At 39.6% G+C, this 23,624-nt stretch overlaps 1 protein-coding gene across 4 annotated transcripts in view; it reads left to right on the forward strand.

Moving 5' to 3' along the window:
- The window catches only part of Ccdc85 (coiled-coil domain-containing protein 85), an 84,418-nt gene that overhangs the window by 59,657 nt on the left and 1,137 nt on the right, over nucleotides 1-23,624 (forward strand). For 3 of the 4 annotated variants that reach the window (XM_068346603.1, XM_068346602.1, XM_068346601.1), the window contains exons 2-6: nucleotides 8,642-9,590; nucleotides 11,300-11,488; nucleotides 20,208-20,460; nucleotides 21,409-21,669; nucleotides 22,203-22,462. In XM_068346603.1, the coding sequence (XP_068202704.1) occupies nucleotides 8,700-9,590; nucleotides 11,300-11,488; nucleotides 20,208-20,460; nucleotides 21,409-21,669; nucleotides 22,203-22,462 (1,854 nt within the window). In that variant the 5' untranslated portion in view covers nucleotides 8,642-8,699. Of the gene's footprint in view, nucleotides 1-4,984; nucleotides 5,273-8,641; nucleotides 9,591-11,299; nucleotides 11,489-20,207; nucleotides 20,461-21,408; nucleotides 21,670-22,202; nucleotides 22,463-23,624 lie in introns of those variants that run through there. The other variant, XM_068346600.1, reaches the window with a different exon arrangement.

The following is a 23,624-nucleotide window of genomic DNA, read 5'->3' on the forward strand; positions in this document are numbered from 1 at the left end:
AAGCCTTTATCTAACTTTAGTTCTTTTTTTTACTTTCTGGTAATAAAAGCCTTTATCTAACTTTAGTACTTTTTGTTACTTTCTATTATTGTAAATTAGGACTTTATCATTATTATTATTATTATTATTATTATTATTATTATTATTATTATTATTATTATTATTATTAGCTAAGCTACAATCCTAGTTGGAAAAGCAGGATGCTATAAGCCCTAAGGCTCGAACAGGGAAAAATAGTCCAGTGAGGAAAGGAAACAAGGAAATAAACTCCAAAAGTAGTAATGAAAAATCAAAATAAAATATTTTAAGACCAGTAACAACATTAAGTTAGATATTTCATATATAAACTATGAAAAACACTTCAAAAAAAAAAAACAAGAGGAAGAGAAATATGACAGAATAGCGTGGTCTGAAATGGACCTCTGGACTCTGTACAACCAATAGGGATGTCTAAGATTCTAGAGCTACAAGGATTTTGGATGTCTCAAGGACTTTTTAGTCCTTCCGGGGAGACTCCATTTGCTCTTGGGTAGAGTGATTTGGTTTGAACGTTTAGAGAGTTTTTGTGATCTTTTCTAACTTATTCTTAAACTTTTTACTGTTTACTACATCCGCTAGAAGTGTTTAAAGGCCGATCATGAATGGCAGAGGCAAGGGACAGTGACATGCCCTATCAAACAGGACAAGGTGATCAGCGCCCAAGGCCCCTCTCCACCGAAGCTAGGACCAAGGAGAGCCAGGCAAGCAGATAGACCTATAGCCCCCCCCCCCCCCCAAACCCACCATCACAATGGTGAGGTTGCAGCGACCAAAGGAACTAACAAGTTTGTGCGAGACTCGAACCTCAGTTTGGTGATTACCAGGCAAGGACGCTACCACCAGGCCACCACAACCTGTTGCATGTATTTTTTTATTTTGTAAGTAGAGAAATTACCACATTGAGTTGTGTTGTATCTTTTTAATTCCAGGAAATATTTACAGTGAAATACCAACGGAAGATTGACACTGGACCGTGAAATGACCACATCGCCCAGCACAGGTCACGATAGAAAAAAAAACTTGGAAAAGGGGGGTAGGGGGCTGAATCTCCCGAAAGAAGAGACATGCACTCAGTGCGTGAGCTCGGAAATTCACGCTTACCTGGGTTACAGAAAGGGCATTTGTTTGAAATTGTTCAAAAAACTTGTTCCAAACTGGAAGGCCAGTGTGTTCAGAAGTGGATAACGGGGCATGTATAGTAAAAAAATGTGAAGGACTCATTGATATTTTGAGAAGTAGCGATAGCAGTGGAGTTTTTTTTTTTTTTCATGAGTTGGGGATTTATTTACGAAGAAAATGATAGTAAAAAACGGAAAGTGACAGCTATCTTGTCTCGTGGAAAATATAAAAATGACAGAAAGACATATTGTGACATGTGAAAATGAGAGTAACCCAGAAGTATTGGAAATTATTATTATTATTATTATTATTATTATTATTATTATTATTATTATTATTATTATTATTATTACTTGTTAAGCTACAATCCTAGTTGGAAAAGCAGGATGCTATAAGTCCAAGGGGCTCCAACAAGGAAAATAGCTCAGTGAGGAAAGGAAACAAGGAAAAATGAAATATTTTAGGAAGAGCAACAATATTAAAATATCACTTTATAAACTATAAAAACTTTAACAACGCAAGAGAAAGAGAAATAAGATATAAGATAGAACAGTGTGCCCAAGTGTATCCTCAAGCAGGAGAACTCTGACCCAAGACAGTGGAAGACCATGGTACAGAGGCTATGAACAATGGTTTGATTTTGGAGTGTCCTTCTCTTAGAAGAGCTGCTTACCGACACAGAAGTATTGTATTTTATAGTAAAACTGACAGTAATGTAACACATTGTCAATTGTGAAAATAGTAATGTAGCATATAGTTAAGTGTGACAATACTAGCAATTAACGCAAAATTAAATAAGACAATAACAAAAAGTTTGTAAAGTACAATTGCATTAGAAATTGCCAGTGATGTGACGTATCTAAAAATGAAGCAATATCAATTTAATATTAAATCAAGTGTAGTGTGAAGAATTCAGTAACACAACTAATCTAAAACGTTTAAATGAGAGTAAAGTCACTTACTGGAAAAAAACGTGAAGAGCAAGAACGGATTTTAATGATGCCGTGACAGTAACTTAACGCCCTAGTCTCACCACGATTCTCTTACGACCGTTATCGAATCAGAGGTCGCTAGAGATGTTCCATTTTATTATTATTATTATTATCTCCCTTATATAATAAAGAGCTACATGGCTGGCTGTATGTACAGTATATATATATATATATATATATATATATATATATATATATATATATATATATATATATATATATATATATATAATGTAAAGTAGGACTTTATCATCAACATTATTATTATTATTATTATCATCATTATTATTATCATTATTATTAGTATTATTATTATTGTTATTAGGCAAGCTTCAATCCTAGTTGTAAAAGCGAGATGCTATAAGACTAAGGGCTCCAACAGGGAAAAATAGCCCAGTGAGGAAAGGAAATAAGGAAATAAATAAACGATATAAGAAATAATTATTAATTAATCAAAATATTTCAAAAACAGTAACAACATCAGAACAGATATTTCATAAATAAACTATAAAAAGATTTATGTCAGCCTGTTCAACATTAAAACATTTGCTGCAAGTTTGAACTTTTGAAGTTCAATCGATTCAAGTACCTGATTAGGAAGCCCATTCCATAAAATGATCACACCTGGAATTAAACTTCTAGAATACTGTGTAGTCTAACTATCTTTTAATTTGTAAGCCGAGGGTTGGGGTGTGGGGAAGCCTATAGGTCTATCTGCTGAGTCATCAGCAGCCATTGCCTGGCCCTCCCTAGTCCTAGCTTGGGTGGAGACGCGGTTTGGGCTCTGATTATATGTATATATGGTCAATCTCTTGGCATTGTCCTGCTCGATAGGGCAATGTCACTATCCCTTGCCTCTGCCATTCATGAGTGGCATTTAAACCTTTAAAACCAGGTTTCAAATCAATTATCTTATCCGCTATATAAACAAATAGTTTTTATAGGAAATGCAAATCAGAATTGGCACCGTCACTCGAGTTAATGAGGGTAAATTGCCGGAAAACATTTTGTAGGTCGTGGCCTTTAACAAGTAGACTTCCATCCCCTTCACGACGAAGCTGTGGAACTTCTTATAGATATTGTTACATTGTTATGAACGATGAAGGTTTGCGAGAGGCTGTAAAAAATGATAATGATAATAATAATAATAATAATAATAATAATAATAATAATAATAATAATAATAATAATAATAATAATAATAATAATAATAATTCGAACAATATTTTCTGATCAAATGGCACAAAACGACTTTTTATGAGAGAGAGAGAGAGAGAGAGAGAGAGAGAGAGAGAGAGAGAGAGAGAGAGAGAGAGAGAGAGAGAGAGAGAGAGAGAGAGTTATGATGCCAAGATATAAAGTTATTGAAAGGCAAATTGTACTGGTTATGTTCATTTCATAATTTCATATTTTTCATTGACCGTAATATATGATGTTTGATCAGACAAAGCTTGATAAGAGAGAGAGAGAGAGAGAGAGAGAGAGAGAGAGAGAGAGAGGAGAGAGAGAGAGAGAGAGATAGAGAGAGAGAGAGAGAGAGAGAGAGAGAGAGAGAGATCTGGTGTATTGAGCAGAGAAAGCAAATTTCGGCTGAGTACTTGCATTAACATTTTTTTAATATATATAACACAAAACATATATTAATCAATTTCCCCATTGAAATTACAGCAAATTTACCTAGGTCATAGCCAATAGCGTTATTATTATTATTATTATTATTGTTATTATTATTATTATTATTAGCCAAGCTACAACCTTAGTTGGAAAAGCAGGATGCTGTAAGCCCAAGGGCCTCAACAGGGAAAAATAGCCCAGTGAGGAAAGGAAGTAAAGAAATAGGGTACAAAAAGTAAAAAGCAATTAAAACATAATATTTTAAGAACAGTAACATTTTTACATCAGTTAGATGTCTTTCTTATCTATCATCACAATCTCCTCCAGGCATAGTAACAAACTCTTTGTAATAACCTAAGATAAAGGGAAATTAGGAATATAGGAATCCCCTTACTAGCTACTCAGCTTTCTCTTCGAGCAAGTATGTCAAGCTATTCTATAAAGAATGTTTAAGCTAGACATTAAGAAATGTATGCTCACGCATCTCTAAACACAGGAGATCTTTATTTTATATATATAAATGCATTCTATATAATCCAAAACTGATTAAAGGAGGATATAATCTTGGAAAAAGACTACAGTACTGCGTGTTAGAGAAACCGGAAGTTTAACTGTATTCGTATAGGTTCTATGCAACCAGGAGATATAGCTGGCTGAATATGTGTGTCAGTTGTACAGAGGGTTTCTGTGACACTGGGATGAACATTTATTATTAATCATTACTCTGGAATGAACATTTAATATTAATCATTGATAGCCAAACTACAACCCTACTTGGCATAGATCTCATTTCCGGTATAACCACTTCAACGTGGATGAAACACACCGAATTTTTAATTTTTATGAAGAGCCCTGCTTTGTGTTATTAACTTTGGAAGATTGGTGTAGGGATCTAGGTTAATCGAGCATGACCTGATTAATGAGAATGCACCGGTAGAAATTGCCATTGCAAATTTAACTAATGAATATAGGCGATTTCAATGAAGGTATGAAGCAATCTCACATTCCACAGCTTTCATTAAATTCCCGGAGGGCATCGGGACGGTGCCACATATCACAATATAATGGTCATATACTAAATAAATATGCATGGAATAGAATTAATTATAAATTAATAGCAGTTAATTTAAGTATTTAAGCTACTTTTAAGTGTATTTTTATCCTTAATTATGTAGGTTAAACATATTAACAAGCCGTTATGGGAAAGTGTGGCAACGCCGCCACGGGTGGCCATGTTGAATGTTTGTGTCCACAGGTGAACTGAGGTGAATTCGATGTTGATATGCGAGTGAAAATAACCGTCTTATTAAACGAATTTAACAATTTTAACTAAATTTCTGTGACAAACAAGGAATCTAACCAACGCCCAGATCGGTAGAAGAGACGTGGATCATTACATAAGTGGACTTTCGTAAAAGTGTGTCAAGTGGAAAGTTTTGCCTCTGTTTTCTCTCGCTCTTTCAACTTTCCATGAATTCTTTAATTCACTGAGATGGGGAGTGACGAAGGTAAGGATATCTTGTTTATATTCATTGTATTTTCAATTCTTTTTATGCTTATATAGCTGGAATATACGGTTAACATGGTTAGCCCACTTCGGTACCTGCGCACAGGTATGCGAATAGGGCATATGCCCTATTTTGAAGATTAATTAAAATAATTCTTTCATATAGACCAAATTAGTTCGAATTTATATTAATTAATGTCTATATTCATAAAGTTAATCTAGGTACACAGACCTACCTGTTTTAGGTTAAGGTTACCTTAGGGTAACAAGTGTAGGTTAGGCTAACCATTTGGTAAATTATTATATTAGTACAATATCATGTAAGGGTTTTAAAAATGGGATTATGATGTAATTATGGGTGTTATTAACGTTTTTGTTATTGATATCTGATGGAAAACCATAGTTTTTGAGTTATAGTAGGTTGACTACGGTATTAGGGTACTGTACTTACTGTCAGGGTAACTTTTCTTAGTAATAACCAACTTTTCCTTTTAAAAACACAGCAATTTTCCTTGAAAATGATACTCATTTTCACGGCAAATAAAAACTTAATCTAATAAATAATAATCGGTAAGGTTAGTGTGACAGCTCGGCATGTACTGCTTGCTAGTACATAGGAGCTGCAAGTTTTTCTTTTTTTGCGAGCGAAGCGAATGCACGTCTGATCCAAAACCATTAGATTCTTATGAAATATCCCCATTCTTTGACGGCCTGACAGGTTTTCGGTTTATTTGCAGTTCTAATGAAGGTCAAATTCGTTGAAACTATTTTCTCTCTTCAGAATGTGGTTCCATCTGTACTGTAACTATAATTTTACCCAATAACATGTAAAACACCTTAAAACATACCATGCACCTGTCTAATTGTATGATATTTAGAAATTTTGAAATGGTTGATTCCACCAGTCATCATTATAAAAACACAGTCATCGTGATAAGAAATGTCACAGTAATCCAAACCGACTAATAGTAATGGAATACGGTCATAACACTAGAGCTTTTGTTCACCAGGAATTCCAGGCTCATAGAAAATGTGATTTTCCATCCTATTTTTTATGGAGTCCTTCGAAGCAGTGTTCATCGTATCACATTTGAATCCTTACTATTATTGAGCTAATGATTTATTGGTTTTTGTTCTCCCATCTCTCGCTTCGCTTGCAATTAAGCATATCACTGCGAAACATGTTTTACTGCGCGCGTTAGTCCTGTGGGCTAGTATTTTGGCGTTATCAATTATACAAACTTAGATTTTGATTACTTAGGTTGTTATTACCCAGCAATTCATGATTATGGGTTTAAATGAATGAACTAGTCATGATTTATTGAAATATTTTGATTAAAATTGTGTTGATGTAAAATAAAACTGCCCAGGTACACCTTTGGTGGAGAAAGTGTAATTAAAATTCAAGTTTTGCCTCTCCTATCGGAATCTATTTAAAACTATAATTGTACCAGAGTATGCCCTAGCCTAAGGTACCCCATCTGACCTGATTTAGATAAGTGTCTTAGCCCATTACTAGGCTCCACCCCCTGCGATATCCATCGTTCACATCGCAGATTCTCGGGATAGAGGTCTGGTAGACTTGCAAATGTTATGATCGTCGAAAAATGTTGCCTTAAGATTTAATTTTTATATCAGTCATGCAAGTTATTTTCTGATTGTTTTTATATATGCTGACTAATTATATAATTTTACAGTAATATGGAAATAATATGAAATAGGTGACTTGTCCGCTGATCTGCAAACTACCCCAATGGCTGTTTTTCCGGTAATAGTATAAGGCTGAAATTCTCTCCGAAATCCATATTTTTTCCCCATTTTGTTTACGCATTGTCTTGTATAAAGTAATTATTGATTTCTCAGTAAGTAAATCTAAAAATTTTATTACATCAAATCCATTTATGAAAAATACATAGCTTGTATTTTTCACAAGAAAATAAGGTTCTTGTGTGTGGAAAATGACAGAACAAGTGAATTATAGCAGTGTATTGTAGTTGGGGAAAAGGGTTTGCCTGTTCTCGGTCTTGGAGTGCAGAGTCCAGTGTTGCCGACTCCGCAATGAAAGTTTTCGGTCATGTGTTGTTTCAGGAGAAGCTTATATCCTGATGGCCTCTCCCCTAGAGATTGTTTCAGTGTTGTTCGAGGCATTAATGGTCAGCCGCCAGGAATCCTCCCTCCCAACCTGTTCTGGGGGATCTGGAGGTGGGGACAATCTCACTTGGTGGCCAGCAAAACTTTTCTGTTCTCAGACAAATCAAATGGTAGGTGGGACTCGCATCTGTAGGATCTAAGTCTCTTTGGGTCAATAGAAGAAGGACGTCACCAGACATTAACGATCTGGATGTGTTGACAGCATTTTGTACCCTGCAAGCATCCCAAGAACAGTTGATGTGTCACTCAATTTGTGCTAATGAGTGACAACATGATAATAGTGTATTGGGTCACGGACCTAACATTAGTGACGACTGCCTAGCTCAGGTGAGAGCTCTTGAATTCAGTGACATATTCCTGTCTGTTGCCTGTAGGGAAAATCTTTCAATTTTTCAGTTGTTGAAGGGAGCTGTCTAGAGATACCAGACCACCTTCACATCCATTTACCTAAGGGATGCTGCTCACAAATTCTTAGACACACTTCTACGGTCATCTGTTGTCTGCTCAATATGTCGTGTACAGTATAGTTGTTTTCTCAGGTCCCTATTGGTACATACAGTATATACATCTAGTCTCAGGTAAGTAATCTACTGGCATAAGTCTAGAACAGAAGCTAGTATAACTGACTCCTTTACTATTCTCTTGATTGTAAAGTAGCCATGATTATGTTGTGGGTCAGACCTCAGATGCTGGTAAGCTTAGCTAAGTACTCTGCCAATTCTTCCATACCATGTCTGGTTAGTAGAAGCTTTCCCATCCTCCAGTGACACAGGGGAGGATGGATAGGCTAAATGTCTTCTAAACCCATTAACCAATGATTCCCTTTGTTTGCATTTGACACTATCTCCTCTACCCAAGAAGACAAGGATTTTCATAGACTTGATATGACATTTCCATGCTTCACTCTAGAGACCTTCAGTGAAAGTTTGTAGCTCATTTTTTAGAAAATATGTCACCATATGTCGAATCCAAGTGTGTTTATAGTATCAGAATCTGTTAGATCTTGACACGGATATGTAATAATGATGGAGATTGAGAGCTTGTTGGATTCTAGTTATTTAAAGTATCCAAAACTCCCAAAAGAATTCTATGCATGTATGTATTTTCTTTGCTTTATTTTGTTCGTTTTTGTATTCAAGATTCTTTGTACCGTGGTTATAATTTCGTTTTTAGTTAGGCAACAGTAAATTATTTACTTACAGTTTTTGTTCTTTTTCAGATGGATGAAAGTGGAGGGGAATTTGCAGGCTAGTACCGGGTATAGATGATCCGTGCTAATGCCTGCTGTGGAGAGCTCCAACCATCTTGAGCGCCACATGGCCTATTCCCAGCACCAGGGAAAGACTGGGCCTTCTCGGGCAGGGCCTCCCCCTCACTTGGTTCCACACCATGTTGCTCACCCTCCACCATCAGGATCCTACGGCCCTCCTCCACCGCCACCGTCACAACATGGCTCTCACTCAGGATATGGACATCATGGCCCACCACCAAATCAGCGTGGCCCACCTATCCAGAATGGTCCACAGAACCAGATGGGACCACAGGTGGGTCAGGGTAACCAGCAAAGATCACAGATGGGGCCTGGGATGCAACATGGACCACCACCTCCACATGGGTCCCATAATCAACGTGGACCACCTAGTATGATGGCACCACATGGTGTCCCTGGTCCTCCTCATGCACAGCATAAAATGTCAGGTCCTCACAGTCAGTACATGCCACACATTCCTCACGGAACCAAGCTGTCAGGTGACCGCCCAGACATTCCAAATGCTGAAATGAGGCATCTTCCAGCTTATCCAGAGCCTCCACGATACCCTGGATCCAGTGGCTTACACGAGGACTCTGACAAGCAGCAGCCTCCGGCTCCAGGTGTAGGTGGCCCTCAGGGACAGCCACCTGTAAAACAGTATCCTGGATCATTAGGGGGAACTAGTGGAGGTTCAGGACCTTCATTGAATAATGTGAACAGTAGTGGAAGTGGGGGAGTTAGTGTAGATACTGCTAAACTGGAAGAGGAGTTGAGTAGCCTTAACCGTAATGAACTGATTGGGAGAGCGATAAGGGTAGAGAGTGAAGTCAGGGATTTGAAACATTCATTCCATCAGCAAGCTGGAGAATTGAGGCACCTGCGTGACAGTCATCAGCGTCTCACTGATGATAATCAAGTACGTATGATAATAGTTCTTTATAAACCACTGAGCACCTACATAATATATGATAGCATATTCTTCCTATATTGATGTACCAAAGTCTTGGGTATGTGTGTTATTGTCTTTGCTACTTTAAGGTAAAATGTAGCAATACTACAGTAGAATTTAAAATAAATAAAATTCTCTAATTCACTTGGTTCTTTCTCTGAATAGAACAATGTGGAAGTGGATGTGTGATTTACTCTAGTTTATACCCGAACAAAACACAGTACGTACAGTTTCATTTATTCCATGTGCTACAAAAAAAAAGATTACCATAATGTTTTCTTTGTAATCTATGTACTAGTGCAAATTAAGGAAATGACTGGATAAGCTCTGCGTAACAGTAATGATGATTACATGAAAACAAGTGTAGTAACATGTGAAAATTATATACTTAATGCTTAACTTGATGCCCTGTACAGTCTAAGATAAAGAAAGTTTGTTTGCAAGAAAATTTACCTGATAAAAACAGAAAATGTGGGCCGTTCACTAAGACACAGCAATAATGGAAGTAGTTTGAGTACAGTATTTGGACTGGATATCAAAAACATATAAAATTGATGAGTACTGTATTTGGTTTGTGAATTTTAGCAAAGTTTTATCACACACAAGGAGGCAAATCCAGTACAGTATTAAGAATTATAAAGTGTATTTAGCTTTTCCTGCCGGTATGGTAGCATCTCCATAAGGTCTCTGTAACTAATGGTTTTTTTTTTAAGTCTATGTTTTGTACTTTAAGAATAAATGGATTTACCTTTTAAGAAGTTGAGGATTAATTAGAACTATGGTTTGTCGGAGATCTTGAATAATGTGAGATTTGAGATGCCAGGCTTCGTAGTAAGTGCACCAATAAGAGTGTGTTGAGCCGAGGCACACTAAGGATGTCATTTTGGCTAATTTTAAATAATTTTGAATAATTCAAGCTTTCATAGGATTGAGTAATAAGAATGAGTGTTCTTGTCTAAAGGGAAATAATGTACAGGTGTAAAAGTTCAAATAACTGTGTTGGAGAGTGGATATGAAATAACGATAGGATGAGCACACACATTCCTATGAAGAGTCTGCTGACTGTACTACAGTGGAAGTTTTAATCGAGATGGTTTTGTCTTGTACATAATATTCAAGTCTGTATGGTACCAAGAAATTACTTGAAAGAGGAATGGTATGGTATATTCATAAGCACAGTTTATTTGTATAATCAGCCTGAAAGTATTTTAAAAAATAATTAGGAATTAGCTCAAATATGTTGCATTATCTTGGTCAACTTTTACATCTTTTGTTGGCTTATAAGTTATTTATTTTCACAGTTCATTTCCTTTTTTTTTTGTTGGAATATTTAACTGTAACCTGTACTGCTCAAGAATATTTTGATGAAGTACAGTAAAGGCTAACTAAATTAATACACCATTTGCAGTTGTACCTTGGAGTTCATGAAATAATTTATTAATTTTTTCTACTTATTCTTTTAGAATTATATAATAAGTATAAATAGGTATTGTATTGTATTATACATAGAATTTCTTTAGCAAAGCAAAACAATTGGAAGAAGGGATGTTTGGAAATTTAGCCAGATACACTAACAGTTTATGTGTAAATGATACTGTATTACCGGTAGATAGATTTAGTACAGTATTATATACTTTCTACAGAGAATAGAGTAACAATCTGTGATGATATTTCAGGAATTACGAGATTTGTGCTGCTTTCTGGACGATGACAGACAGAAGGGAAGGAAACTAGCTCGCGAATGGCAGCGATTTGGCCGGTACACGGCTTCAGTCATGCGTCAGGAGGTTACTGCATATCAGAATAAGCTGAGAGAATTAGATGCTAAGCAACAAGAACTTATCAAAGATAATTTGGAGTTGAAGGTAATGTTTCTTATTTGTCTGGCTACTTGCTTTTCCTTCTGATTCATCAATAGAAAATGGGGGTGGCAGATGAAAAATCCCTTTAATCTTCCCTTTGGTACAGCTTTCAGATAATAATCTTCCTAATTGGGTAGTTGAATTGGTAGAACTTCAAAAGTTCAAAGTTGCAGCAAATGTTTTAACGTTGAACTGGCTGACATAAGTGTTTTTCAATATTAAACTTACCCGATAATCATGTAGCTGTCAACTCCGTTGCCCGACAGAATTCTACGGGAGGGATACGCCAGCGATCACTATACTAGAAGGGGGTGTACTCACCAGCGCCACCTGTGGCCAGGTACTGCAGTACTTCTTGTTGACACCACCTCAATTTTTCCTCTGTCGTGCTTCCGGCAAGACGTTCATGGATACGCTTATAATTTTGGAGTATTGTTCACGGTTTTTGGTGAAGTATTTCTCTAAGATTTCAGCTTTCGCTATACTGGAAACTTTTCTATTAGCTTAGATAGCTTTTATTTTGATTTGATTAATGGTTAACGATCTTTTGCTTGATTTGGAATCCCCCTTGACTAGCTCTTTGATTCAAGATGTCCGACCTTTCACAAGCCCCTCCCCATAGACGATGTAGGTCTTGTAATAGGCGTATTCCGAAGGCCTCGGTTGATCCTCACACCGCTTGTTCCGACTGTAGGGAAAGACCCTGTCAGTTGGAAGATCGATGTGAGGAATGCGCCGGACTTTCGGAACTTGAGTTTGTTCGATTCCTTAAATATTCCACTAAGTTAGAGAGAGAGAGAGTTAGGAGGAGTTCTGCTCGCTCTTCGCTTTTTTCCTCACCTCATGATCCTCAACCTTTTCCTCCCCCTGTAGTGGCTACCCCCGAACCTACTATTTGTGCTCAGCCTGATATGTCCGATGTTTTGCGTGCCATTCAGGCTTTAGGTGACAAAGTGGAATCGGTAGTGAGTGACCATAAGTTTCTCTTGGCGGACGTCAAAGAACTTAAGGTCAAAAGTGCAGTGGGAAGTGGTAGTGCTAGTGCTGTGCCAAGTGCTAGTGTCAGTGCGGTGCCGAGTGCTAGTGTCAGTGTCAGTGTTGTGCGTGAGGGTACTTCTGTGCGTGCCAGTCGTCCTCCCAGTCCGGGACCTCTTGCAAGCTCCCAAGCCCAGGGGAGAAGCAATGTCGAAGGGCAAAAGGGTTCGGCAGGCCTTGATCGGCGCACAGAAGTATCCTCGGTGGTTGCGGGCGTGTCTTACAGAGACCGTCACTCCCACCCGCAGACGATTGAGCCCTTATTTTCCTCGTCTGCAGAAGAAATTTCGGGGAGAAAACGCTGGACTCAGGTCTCAAGACCTCTTAAACGTAAAGTCCAGACCTCAAGAGTTCAACAACCCGGATGCAGTCATTGGATTAGCTCTGACTCTCCGCAGTCATCAGGTGACTGCACACCTCCTAAGAGAGGTAAGGCGATGCCTCAACAGACCTCATCTTCTGTTAAGGCTTTGCCTCAGCAGACCTTAGCATCTGTTGATCCCAAGATGACTTTGCTGCAGTCCATGCAGTCGCAGCTTGCGGTCTTAATGCGTGAGTTTCAGGCTGAGAAGGTTACACCTCCTCCTGCGAGCGCTCCGCCTCACCGCAGTCCAGTCTGCCAGGCGTACGAAGTTGAGGTTCCTCAGGCTACCTTACCGCGTTCGGAGTTGCCAGTTACCAGCATTGTGCAGCAACCTCCACCTTCCTTAAGGCAACCTCAGCAATGGGAACAGGAGTCTTTTGCTTTGAGGCAAGATTTTCTTGCGGTTAGACCATCTTCGAGGCAACAACCTCTTGAGGTACGACAACCTCTGCCATCCTTGAGTCAGCCACCTCAGCTCTCGCAGCTGCTACCTCAACATTCCTCAAGGCGAGAACCTCAACTCTTGAGGCTAGCACCTCAGGAACCTCAACTCGTGAGACAGGAACTGCGTTCTGCGCAGCTACTACCTCAACTCTCGCAGCTCACACCTCAAGAACCTCAACTCGTGAGACAGGAACCTGCTACTGCGCATCCACCTCAACCCTTGAAGCAAGCGCAACTCTTGAGACAGGAAACTCATGCTAGGAGTCAGCCACCTCAACGCATGCACCTACCTTCCTCTACTCTACTTGACCAGTCTTTGCAGCCTGAACCTCAGGTTTTAATACAGTCGCCTCTCTCCACACTTGCTCCTCAAACCGCCGCAGAACCTCCTTCATCCCAACCTCTTGACTTTGTCGTTACCAGCCCTCATCCTCTTCAACAGAGACTTGAGGATGAAACCGCAAGTGTTTATGCACCCGCTTGTCAAGATTCTGCTGTTCAGCACACCGCTGTAACTTTACCTCTCGCTTCGCAACACTCTGGTGATGAGGTTTCTGAGGAGGAAGCTGCGCACCTAGATGATCCCTCTTCGGACGTGGAGGAACCCAAGTCTTCTCCTCCCTCCATTGACTTTCGCAAGGTCCTGGCTCTTTTCAGAGAGGTTTACCCGGATCATTTTGTTTCTGCTACCCCTCGCTCTCCTCCATCTGAGTTTTCACTAGGCATGCAACCTGTTAAGTCGGCCTATACTAAGCTCGTCTTTGCTAGATCCTCTAAGAGAGCTTTAAGAATATTAGGGGATTGGTTGCAGTCCAAACAGCAACTAGGGAAGACTTCTTTTATGTTCCCTCCTACTAAGCTGACATCTAAGGCGGGCGTATGGTATACCACAGGAGAGGAACCAGGCTTGGGAGTCCCTGCCTCTGCCCAGGCTGACTTCTCAAGTTTGGTCGACTCCCCACGTAGATCAGCTATGAGGCGCTCTAAGGTCTGCTGGACCTTTTCCGACTTAGACCACTTCTTAAAGGGTATTTTTCATGCCTTTGAGATTTTTAATTTTCTCGACTGGTGCCTGGGGGCCTTGAGCAAGAAGACTGCCCCTGCGGACAAGGACTCAGCCATGCTTATAATGTCCTGTATGGATAAGGCAATTCGGGATGGGTCCGGCGAACTTGCATCAATGTTTGTTTCAGGAGTACTTAAGAAAAGGGAACAACTTTGCACTTTTCTTTCTACTGGCATCACCTCTTGTCAAAGGTCTCAGTTACTTTTTGCTCCGCTTTCTAAGTTCCTGTTTCCTGAGGAGCTTATCAAGGAATTGTCTGCGGCCCTTATTCAGAAGGACACTCATGACCTTGTGGCCTCTTCAGCTCGTAAGGCTAAGGTTGCTCCTTCAGTTCCCAAAACTTACCGCACCCCAGTAGCCGATACTCCTGCTACGAGATTTATTCCGCCCTTTCGTGGCAGAGCCCCCAGCCGAGGAAGTACCCGTCCAGACTCTTCCAGGAGCAGGTCTAGGAAAGGTCCCAAGACTTCAAAAGGCAAACACTGACTCTCCTCCTCTCCAGACAGCAGTAGGAGCCAGACTCAAGACCTTCTGGCAAGCTTGGGAAAGAAGAGGTGCAGACGCCCAGTCTGTCAAGTGGCTAAGGGAGGGTTACAGGATACCATTCTGCCGCAATCCCCCTCTGACCACTTCTCCCATCAACCTCTCTCCCAACTACAAGGAAAAGGACAAGAGGCTAGCGTTGCACCAGGAGGTGTCGCTCCTGTTACAGAAGAAGGCAGTGGTGATAGTCCGGGACCATCAATAGGAGGTTGGAGACCGGTGCTGGACGTCAGCGCGCTCAATGCTTATGTCACCAAGCAGACGTTCACTATGGAGACGACGAAGTCGGTCCTAGCAGCGGTCAGGCAGGAGGACTGGATGGTCTCGTTGGATCTGAAAGACGCTTACTTTCACGTTCCTATTCATCCAGACTCCCAACCTTTCCTGAGATTCGTTTTCGGAAAGGTTGTGTACCAATTCCAAGCCCTGTGTTTTGGCCTAAGCACAGCTCCTATGGTGTTTACGCATCTGATGAGGAATATTGCAAAATTCCTCCACTCTTCGAACATCAGAGCCTCCCTTTATTTAGACGACTGGCTGTTAAGAGCCCCCACAAGTCGTCGCTGTCTGGAGAGTCTCAACTGGACTTTGGACTTGATCAAAGAACTGGGTCTATTGGTCAACTTAGAAAAGTCCCTACTCATTCCCTCCCAATCCATCGTTTACCTGGGAATGGAGATTCGGAGTCAGGCTTTTCGGGCTTTTCCATCGGCCCCAAGGATAAGCCAAGCCCTAGAATGCATCCTGAGCATGCTGAAGAGGAACAGTTGCTCGGTGAGACAGTGGATGAGTCTAACAGGGACTCTGTCATCGTTAGCCCTGTTCGTCGAGTTAGGGAGACTCCACCTCCGCCCTCTCCAATTCCATCTAGCAGCTCATTGGGACAAGGAATTGACGCTCGAAGCAGTCTCTATTCCGGTCACCAAAGAGATGAAGACTACTCTCTTGTGGTGGAAAACCAACATCCTTCTCAAGGAGGGTCTATCGTTAGCGATTCAGACCCCCAATCTTCATCTCTTCTCGGACGCATCAGACTCGGGCTGGGGCGCGACCTTGAATGGACAGGAATGCTCGGGAACATGGAACAAGGAACAGGAAACGCTCCACATCAACTGCAAGGAGCTGCTGGCAGTTCATCTGGCCCTAATGAACTTCAAGTCCCTCCTGTTAGGCAAGGTGGTGGAGGTGAACTCCGACAACACCACAGCCTTGGCTTACATCTCCAAGCAGGGGGGGACCCATTCGAGGAAGCTGTACGAGATAGCAAGGGACCTCCTCATTTGGTCAAGAAGTCTAAACCTCACTCTGGTAACGAGGTTCATTCAGGGCAACATGAACGTCTCAGCAGATCGCCTCAGCAGAAAAGATCAAGTCATTTCCACGGAATGGACCCTTCACAAGAGCGTGTGCAACAGACTTTGGACCTTGTGGGGTCAGCCTACGATAGATCTGTTCGCCACCTCCATGACCAAGAGGCTTCCTTTGTACTGTTCCCCAGTTCCAGACCCAGCAGCAGTTCACGTGGATGCTTTTCTGCTGAATTGGTCCCATCTCGACCTATATGCATTCCCGCCGTTCAAGATCATCAACAGAGTCATTCAGAAGTTCGTCTCGCACGAAGGGACACGGCTGACGCTGGTTGCTCCCCTTTGGCCTGCAAGAGAATGGTTCACAGAGGTACTACAATGGCTGGTCGACGTTCCCAGGACTCTCCCTCTAAGAGTGGACCTTCTACGTCAACCTCACGTAAACAAGGTACACCCAAACCTCCACGCTCTTCGTCTGACTGCCTTCAGACTGTCGAAAGATTCGCTAGAGCTAGAGGCTTTTCGAAGGAGGCAGCCAGAGCGATTGCCAGAGCAAGGAGGGTATCCACTCGTAGAGTCTACCAATCCAAGTGGGAAGTCTTCCGAAGCTGGTGCAGAGCCAATGCAGTTTCCTCTACCAATACCTCTGTAACCCAGGTAGCTGACTTCCTATTACTTCTTAGGAATGTGAGATCCCTTTCGGCTCCGACGATTAAAGGGTACAGAAGTATGTTGGCTTCAGTTCTCCGCCACAGAGGTTTGGACCTTTCATCCAACAAGGACCTTCAAGACATCCTTAAATCTTTCGAGACTTCTAAAGAACGTCGTCTATCCACTCCAGGCTGGAATCTAGACGTAGTCTTAAGGTTCCTTATGTCTCCTAGGTTCGAACCTCTCCAGTCAGCTTCCTTCAAAGACCTTACTCTCAAAACTCTTTTCCTCGTCTGCCTTGCAACAGCTAAAAGAGTTAGTGAGGTTCACGCCTTCAGCAAGAACATTGGGTTCACATCCGAATCAGCAACATGTTCTTTACAGCTCGGATTTTTAGCTAAGAATGAACTTCCTTCACGTCCTTGGCCTAGATCGTTTGAAATTCCTAGCCTTTCCAACATGGTGGGTAACGAGCTAGAAAGAGTTCTTTGCCCTGTCAGAGCTCTGAAATACTATCTTAATAGGTCAAAACCTATATGAGGACAGTCAGAAGCCTTATGGTGTGCAATCAAGAAACCTTCGATGCCTATGTCCAAAAACGCAGTTTCGTATTATATAAGGCTTCTGATTAGAGAAGCCCATTCTCACATGAAGGATGAAGACCTTGCTTTGCTGAAGGTAAGGACCCACGAAGTGAGAGCTGTAGCCACTTCGATGGCCTTTAAACAGAACCGTTCTCTGCAGAGCATTATGGATGCAACTTATTGGAGGAGCAAGTCAGTGTTTGCATCATTTTATCTTAAAGATGTCCAGTCTCTTTACGAGAACTGCTACACCCTGGGACCATTCGTAGCAGCGAGTGCAGTAGTAGGTGAGGGCTCAGCCACTACATTCCCTTAATCCCATAACCTTTTTTAACCTTTCTCTTGAATGCTTTTATTGTTGTTTTTTTTGGTTGTTACGGTAGGCTAAGAAGCCTTCCGCATCCTTTTTGATTTGGCGGGTGGTCAATTCGTTCTTGAGAAGCGCCTGGGTTAAAGGTTGTGTAGAGGTCCTTTAGTATGGGTTGCAGCCCTGTATACTTCAGCACCTTTGGGTTGTTCAGCCTCCTAAGAGGAACGCTGCGCTCAGTAAGGAAGACGAACTTATTAAAGGCAGAGTAATGGTTCAAGTCGACTTCCTTACCAGGTACTTATAATTTCATTGTTATTTTGAATAACTGATAATATGAAATACGGGATACTTAGCTATCTTATAGTCATGTACACTGGTTTTCACCCACCTCCCTGGGTGTGAATCAGCTACATGATTATCGGGTAAGTTTAATATTGAAAAATGTTATTTTCATTAGTAAAATAAATTTTTGAATATACTTACCCGATAATCATGATTTAATTGACCCACCCTTCCTCCCCATAGAGAACCAGTGGACCGAGGAAAAATTGAGGTGGTGTCAACAAGAAGTACTGCAGTACCTGGCCACAGGTGGCGCTGGTGAGTACACCCCCTTCTAGTATAGTGATCGCTGGCGTATCCCTCCCGTAGAATTCTGTCGGGCAACGGAGTTGACAGCTACATGATTATCGGGTAAGTATATTCAAAAATTTATTTTACTAATGAAAATAACATTTTTATAGTTTTTATGTGACCTATCTGTTTTGATGTTACCGTTTTTAAAATATTTCATTGTTAATTTTTCTCATCATTTATTTCCTTATTTCCTTTCCTCACTGGGCTATTTTACCCTATTGGAGCCCTTGGGCTTATAGCATTTTGCTTATCCAACTAGGGTTGTAGCTTAGCTAATAGTAATAATTGTAATAATGATAATAGTAGTAATGATAATCACCAAACTCTGTGTATTGTACAAAAAGACATTCGATCATATAGCTAATGTACAATAGATTCTTTTCAATTTGAGGGTTTGTAAAATGTCAAATTGTATAAACTTTAATGTACCGTTTGATTAACTTTTTTTGTATAACTATTTTAAATCAGTGTGCATTGATTTTTCTTACCAACCATTGGCACTTATTGATATGGTCTATAAAATGTTCCAAACTTACAAACAATCGGAGATAAAAACACAAATCTAACTGAAAATAACTAAGATAAGATAAATACTGTGAGAAAACAGTATATTTAATACAGTAGGCAAACCAACATTTGTAATAACCTGTTATCTAATATGAAACCAGACTATTTGTCGACCTTTTTAACTGGAATTCAGGTTAGGCATACTCTAGGTCAAAATGTAATAACATTCGACTTGCAAACAATCTGACTCGGAAACAATTTGATTTACAAGCAATTCGACTTTCAAACAATTCGACTTACAAGCAATTTGGCTTCGAAAAATTTGAGGTACAAACAATTTGACTTCCATAAATTCGACGTGCAAACAATTTGACTTCCTTATTCGACGTGCAAACAATTTGACTTCCATAAATTCGAAGTACAAAGAATTTGACTTCCAACAATTTAACGCACAAACAATTTGACTTCCAAACATTTGACGTACAACCAATTTGACTTCCAAACATTTGACGTACAACCAATTTGACTTCTATAAATTGAACGTACAAACAGTTTGACTTCATAAATTCAACGTACAAACAATTTGACTTAAATATGCTGTACAAACAACTCAACTTACAAACTGCTTTTTTGGTCCCTATTAAGTTTGTAAGTTGAGGACCTTATGTATTATGATTTCTAACTGGAAAGCTGTTACTGTTTGGAATGAAGGATTATTTCCTGACCCTGTCAGTGCAGTATAACACATTTACCCAGTACTCTTTAGAGATTTCTAATTCCCGCTATGTTTCGTTTGATGACATTAATTTTGGTTATATAGCTTTGGAATTCCATTCCTCTTACTGATTCCTTGTCTTTATGATCTTTGTTATTATCATTATTACTAACCAAAGTACAACCTTAGACTAACCAAAGTACAACCTTAGTGGGAAAATAAGGATTTTATAAGCCTAGGGGTGCCAACAAGGAAAATACAGCCTAATGAAAGGAAATAATGAAATAAATAAACTATATAATAAAAGTAATGAATAAGGATTATAAGATATCCTAAGACTTGTAACAATGTTAAAATAGATGTTATATATAGACTATGAAGACGGATTCATGTCAGCCTGTTCATCATAAAACATTCACTGGAAGTGAAACTTACGTAATATGTCCTGACCATTATAAGAAGGATGCTTTAAATAAAGAAAAACATTTTTGCAATGCTTCAAGTCGCCATATCTGTTACATGCTCCACTACCAAATCTGAATATCTTCAATTGCTTCCAGGAACTATGCTTGTACTTAGACGAAGAAAGGAACAATGCCGCCTGTAGTCATTGTGGACATCCCATGATTACTCGGGATGATGGCGATGGATCTTCGTCCTCTACGAACGCCGATGAACCCTCTGGTCCTCCGCCAGCTTCAACTCAAACTATTACTCAGTCATCGGCACCACCTGAAATACCTTTAGCTCGTTCATCCTCGAGGGAGAGACTGCTGGAAGACACCTTGAATCGTCAAAGGTCGCCTATGAATGGTAAATGGAAATTTGACTTTCTACTTATATTTCAAGAAGCACATCAAACACTCATTTAGTTGGAAGGTGGTTATGTTTTACCCTCTGTTTGTGTGTGTTTGTTTATTTGTAAACGGCTTCCTGGCCGCAATTTTAATCGTAGAGTAATGAAACTTGCATGGATTAACTATTACTGTTTGTACAAAGCTGGAAATTATTAAATTTTGGATGATCAAGGTCACGGTCAAGCAAAATGTCCAGTTCATGTAATCGGCCATAAGTTTGGACATCGTTGTCAGAGACACTTCAAACTTAATTCATATTTGAGTGTATGAAAATCCATGCCAATTAATAATGTACATGTTAATGTCAAAGGTCAAGGTCGAGAAATAAGCTGCTGTGACGAAGGTCAGAGCTCTACTGAGTGCCCCTCTAGTTTACAATGTATTTGTCATTTGTGTTTGTTACTCAAGTACTCAGATTAAACTCACCTCAGGATAATTTGATTATCAAAATACAGTTACAAATGTTGGGAAGTAACATGAGAGAGGAAGTGGAATTTCTCCTTGTCTTTTAAGGAGAACCATTACCTCGTTTTAACCAACTGGTGTCAGTTTTGCTTGATAAACGTATTCAGTGTTATGTTTCTACTTGGATTCTTTTCTAAAATTTTATGTGCCCCTTTAGCTGCTGATCATGTAAGTACAGCGATTGTGTTTTTAACTTTGTATAATCATCATTGATATTTTGCATTCTTATTGTTTTGTGTTTGAGGATAATTTTATCTTGTTTTATTATTTGAACGATTTGTCTATATCCACAAAGGGCACATAACTTCATAATGCATCTTAATCACATGATGTTCCAAACTTGAGGCTCTATTCCCGTATGCAAATCTCTCGGTTTAGAAACTCTTGGACAATAAAATCTAAAATATTGTGGTACAATAGTTTTTTTATTATCTTACAGAGCAAGTGATGTCTTACATTCGTACTCTAGAAGCAAGAGTTGTCTTGCTGGAAACTGAAAAGCAGCAACTTGTTGAAGAACTAACAAAAGTAGATCGTACTCATCCAGAAGGGGAGGTGGCCGATTCTGTAGAAATCCCGTACCCTCTGCTCAAAGACAAGCAGCTCGGTTCACGTCCACCTCAGCCTCCACCTTACTCTTTCTCTCATCACTTACGAGCTGTGGGACTGGGCTTAACTAACAGAGCTCCATTAGGACCAGGTAGGTCAAATGTCATAGTTGACCTAGTGGTGTACTATTCATTAAGAAATAGTTTGGAAGAATAGTTGTTATCTGCCTGTGTATTGTTTTTTTATCTTCTTTTAACTAGTTGTGTAGGTGTGCAGGTACTGAAGTTTCGTTCTCCTGTATATTTTATTTTTTAGTAAAGGAACAGGAGGGTATGAGTTGTAATTTAAAAAAAAAGTGTTTAGAGAAAACTAATGTAATTATATATAGTATAATTTGAAAGGAGTTAAGTAAAAGTGAAGAAAAAAACTTGAAATCAGAGATTGTGGAATAGAAGATGTGAGAGCAAAAACAAAAAGAAATGAAAGAATTATACAAGCAATTTTATATCCAAGCAAAGATTACAAAGAAGGCAAGAGACTAATGCATCACTAGAAAATCATTCACAAAAGCTTACTTTTGATAGTTAATTTCCTGAGGTTGTATCTTTATCTGGAGATGAGAAAGATAATATTCTATAGGTAGAATTTCAGTGTTCTTATATTCTTTTATTGGAATAATTGTAGGCTCTGCAGAGAGCGATGATGAACTACTGGATGGCCCTCCACCACCTCCCCTAGTTAACCGTCCAACGGCCGTGGCAGCCGCCATGAGAGTCTTGGAGTTACAGGAGCAACTTGATGGATCCTCACACCCACCAGGTGCACCTCCTCACTCCCAAGGTCCTCCACCGCCACCTCTCCCTGGTGGTGGAGGCTCCAATGTGACATGTACAGACTCTGAATTGGCAGATGGTGAAAAGGCTTTGCTGCGCCAAATGTGCAATGTAAGTATGGTTTTGTGGCATGCATATATTGTATTGGTATAATCCAATCCATCATTTCTGCAAAAGGTTCAACCTTATTTTACAAAATATATTTAAAAGATTACGTACAGGATATCTTTTCCTTATTTTTTTTTTTTTAGTTGTTTGTTGTTTTATATGACATGGCCATTTTATCATGTTTAGTTTCTCAAATAACTCTCTTCTGTCAACTTTATATCTAGATACTCTATTTTGTTGGTTTTGAGCTGATAAAGTAGTATGGATACCCAGTACTCAGTACCTCTTTCTATTCTGTAGTATTGTGGCTCCAGTAGTCCATTCCATATTCACTCCAACTTTTAATTACGCTAATGTGGATCAGTTTGGTCTCTTAATATAGATAGTACTACAGTATATATAATTTTCATGTTCATTTTTGTAATGTAGGACAAGCTATGTATGTTTAATTTTTTTTATTTAATAGCCTGTAAAACTCAATCAGGATGGCTCTTACCCATTTGATTGTTGTAGTATTCATTATTGAATTTTCTTTCTAGTTAAATAAGGCTTCAAATGTTGGTTGAAGGATTTTTCTTTAAATTTTGCACTGTTGACATATGTTAGGGTTTTTCCTTATTTTAGCTCTGACCCTTGTCAATTTTTAATGGAGACATTTTATTATTAGTATTATTACTTGCTAAGCTACAACCATAGTTGCAAAAGCAAGATGCTATGAGCCCGAGGGCTCCAACAGGGAAAGTAGCACAGTGAGGAAAGAAATAAGGAAATAAACTATATAAGCTATAAGAAGTAGTGAATAGCTATATAAAGATCAGTGAGTGTTAAAAATGGTCTGTCATGTGTAAACAATGAAGATAGAATAGTGTGCTCGAGTGTACCCTCAAGCAAGAGAACTCTACCCCAAGACAGTGGAAGACCGTGGTACAGAGGTTATGGCACTTTCCAGAACTAGAGATTAATGGTTTGATTTTTGAGTGCCCTTCTCCTAGAAGAGCTGATTACCATAGCTAAAGTCTCTCTTCTACCCTTACCACTGAACAATTACAGTGCAGTAGTTAACCCCTTGAGCAAAGAAGAAATGTTTGGTAAATTCAGTGTTGTCAGGTGTATAAGGACAGAGGAGAATGTGGAAAGAATAAGCCACACTATTTGGTGTATACGA

Source organism: Palaemon carinicauda, chromosome 22, assembly GCF_036898095.1.
Source record: "Palaemon carinicauda isolate YSFRI2023 chromosome 22, ASM3689809v2, whole genome shotgun sequence".
NCBI classification, from domain to species: Eukaryota; Metazoa; Arthropoda; class Malacostraca; order Decapoda; family Palaemonidae; genus Palaemon; species Palaemon carinicauda.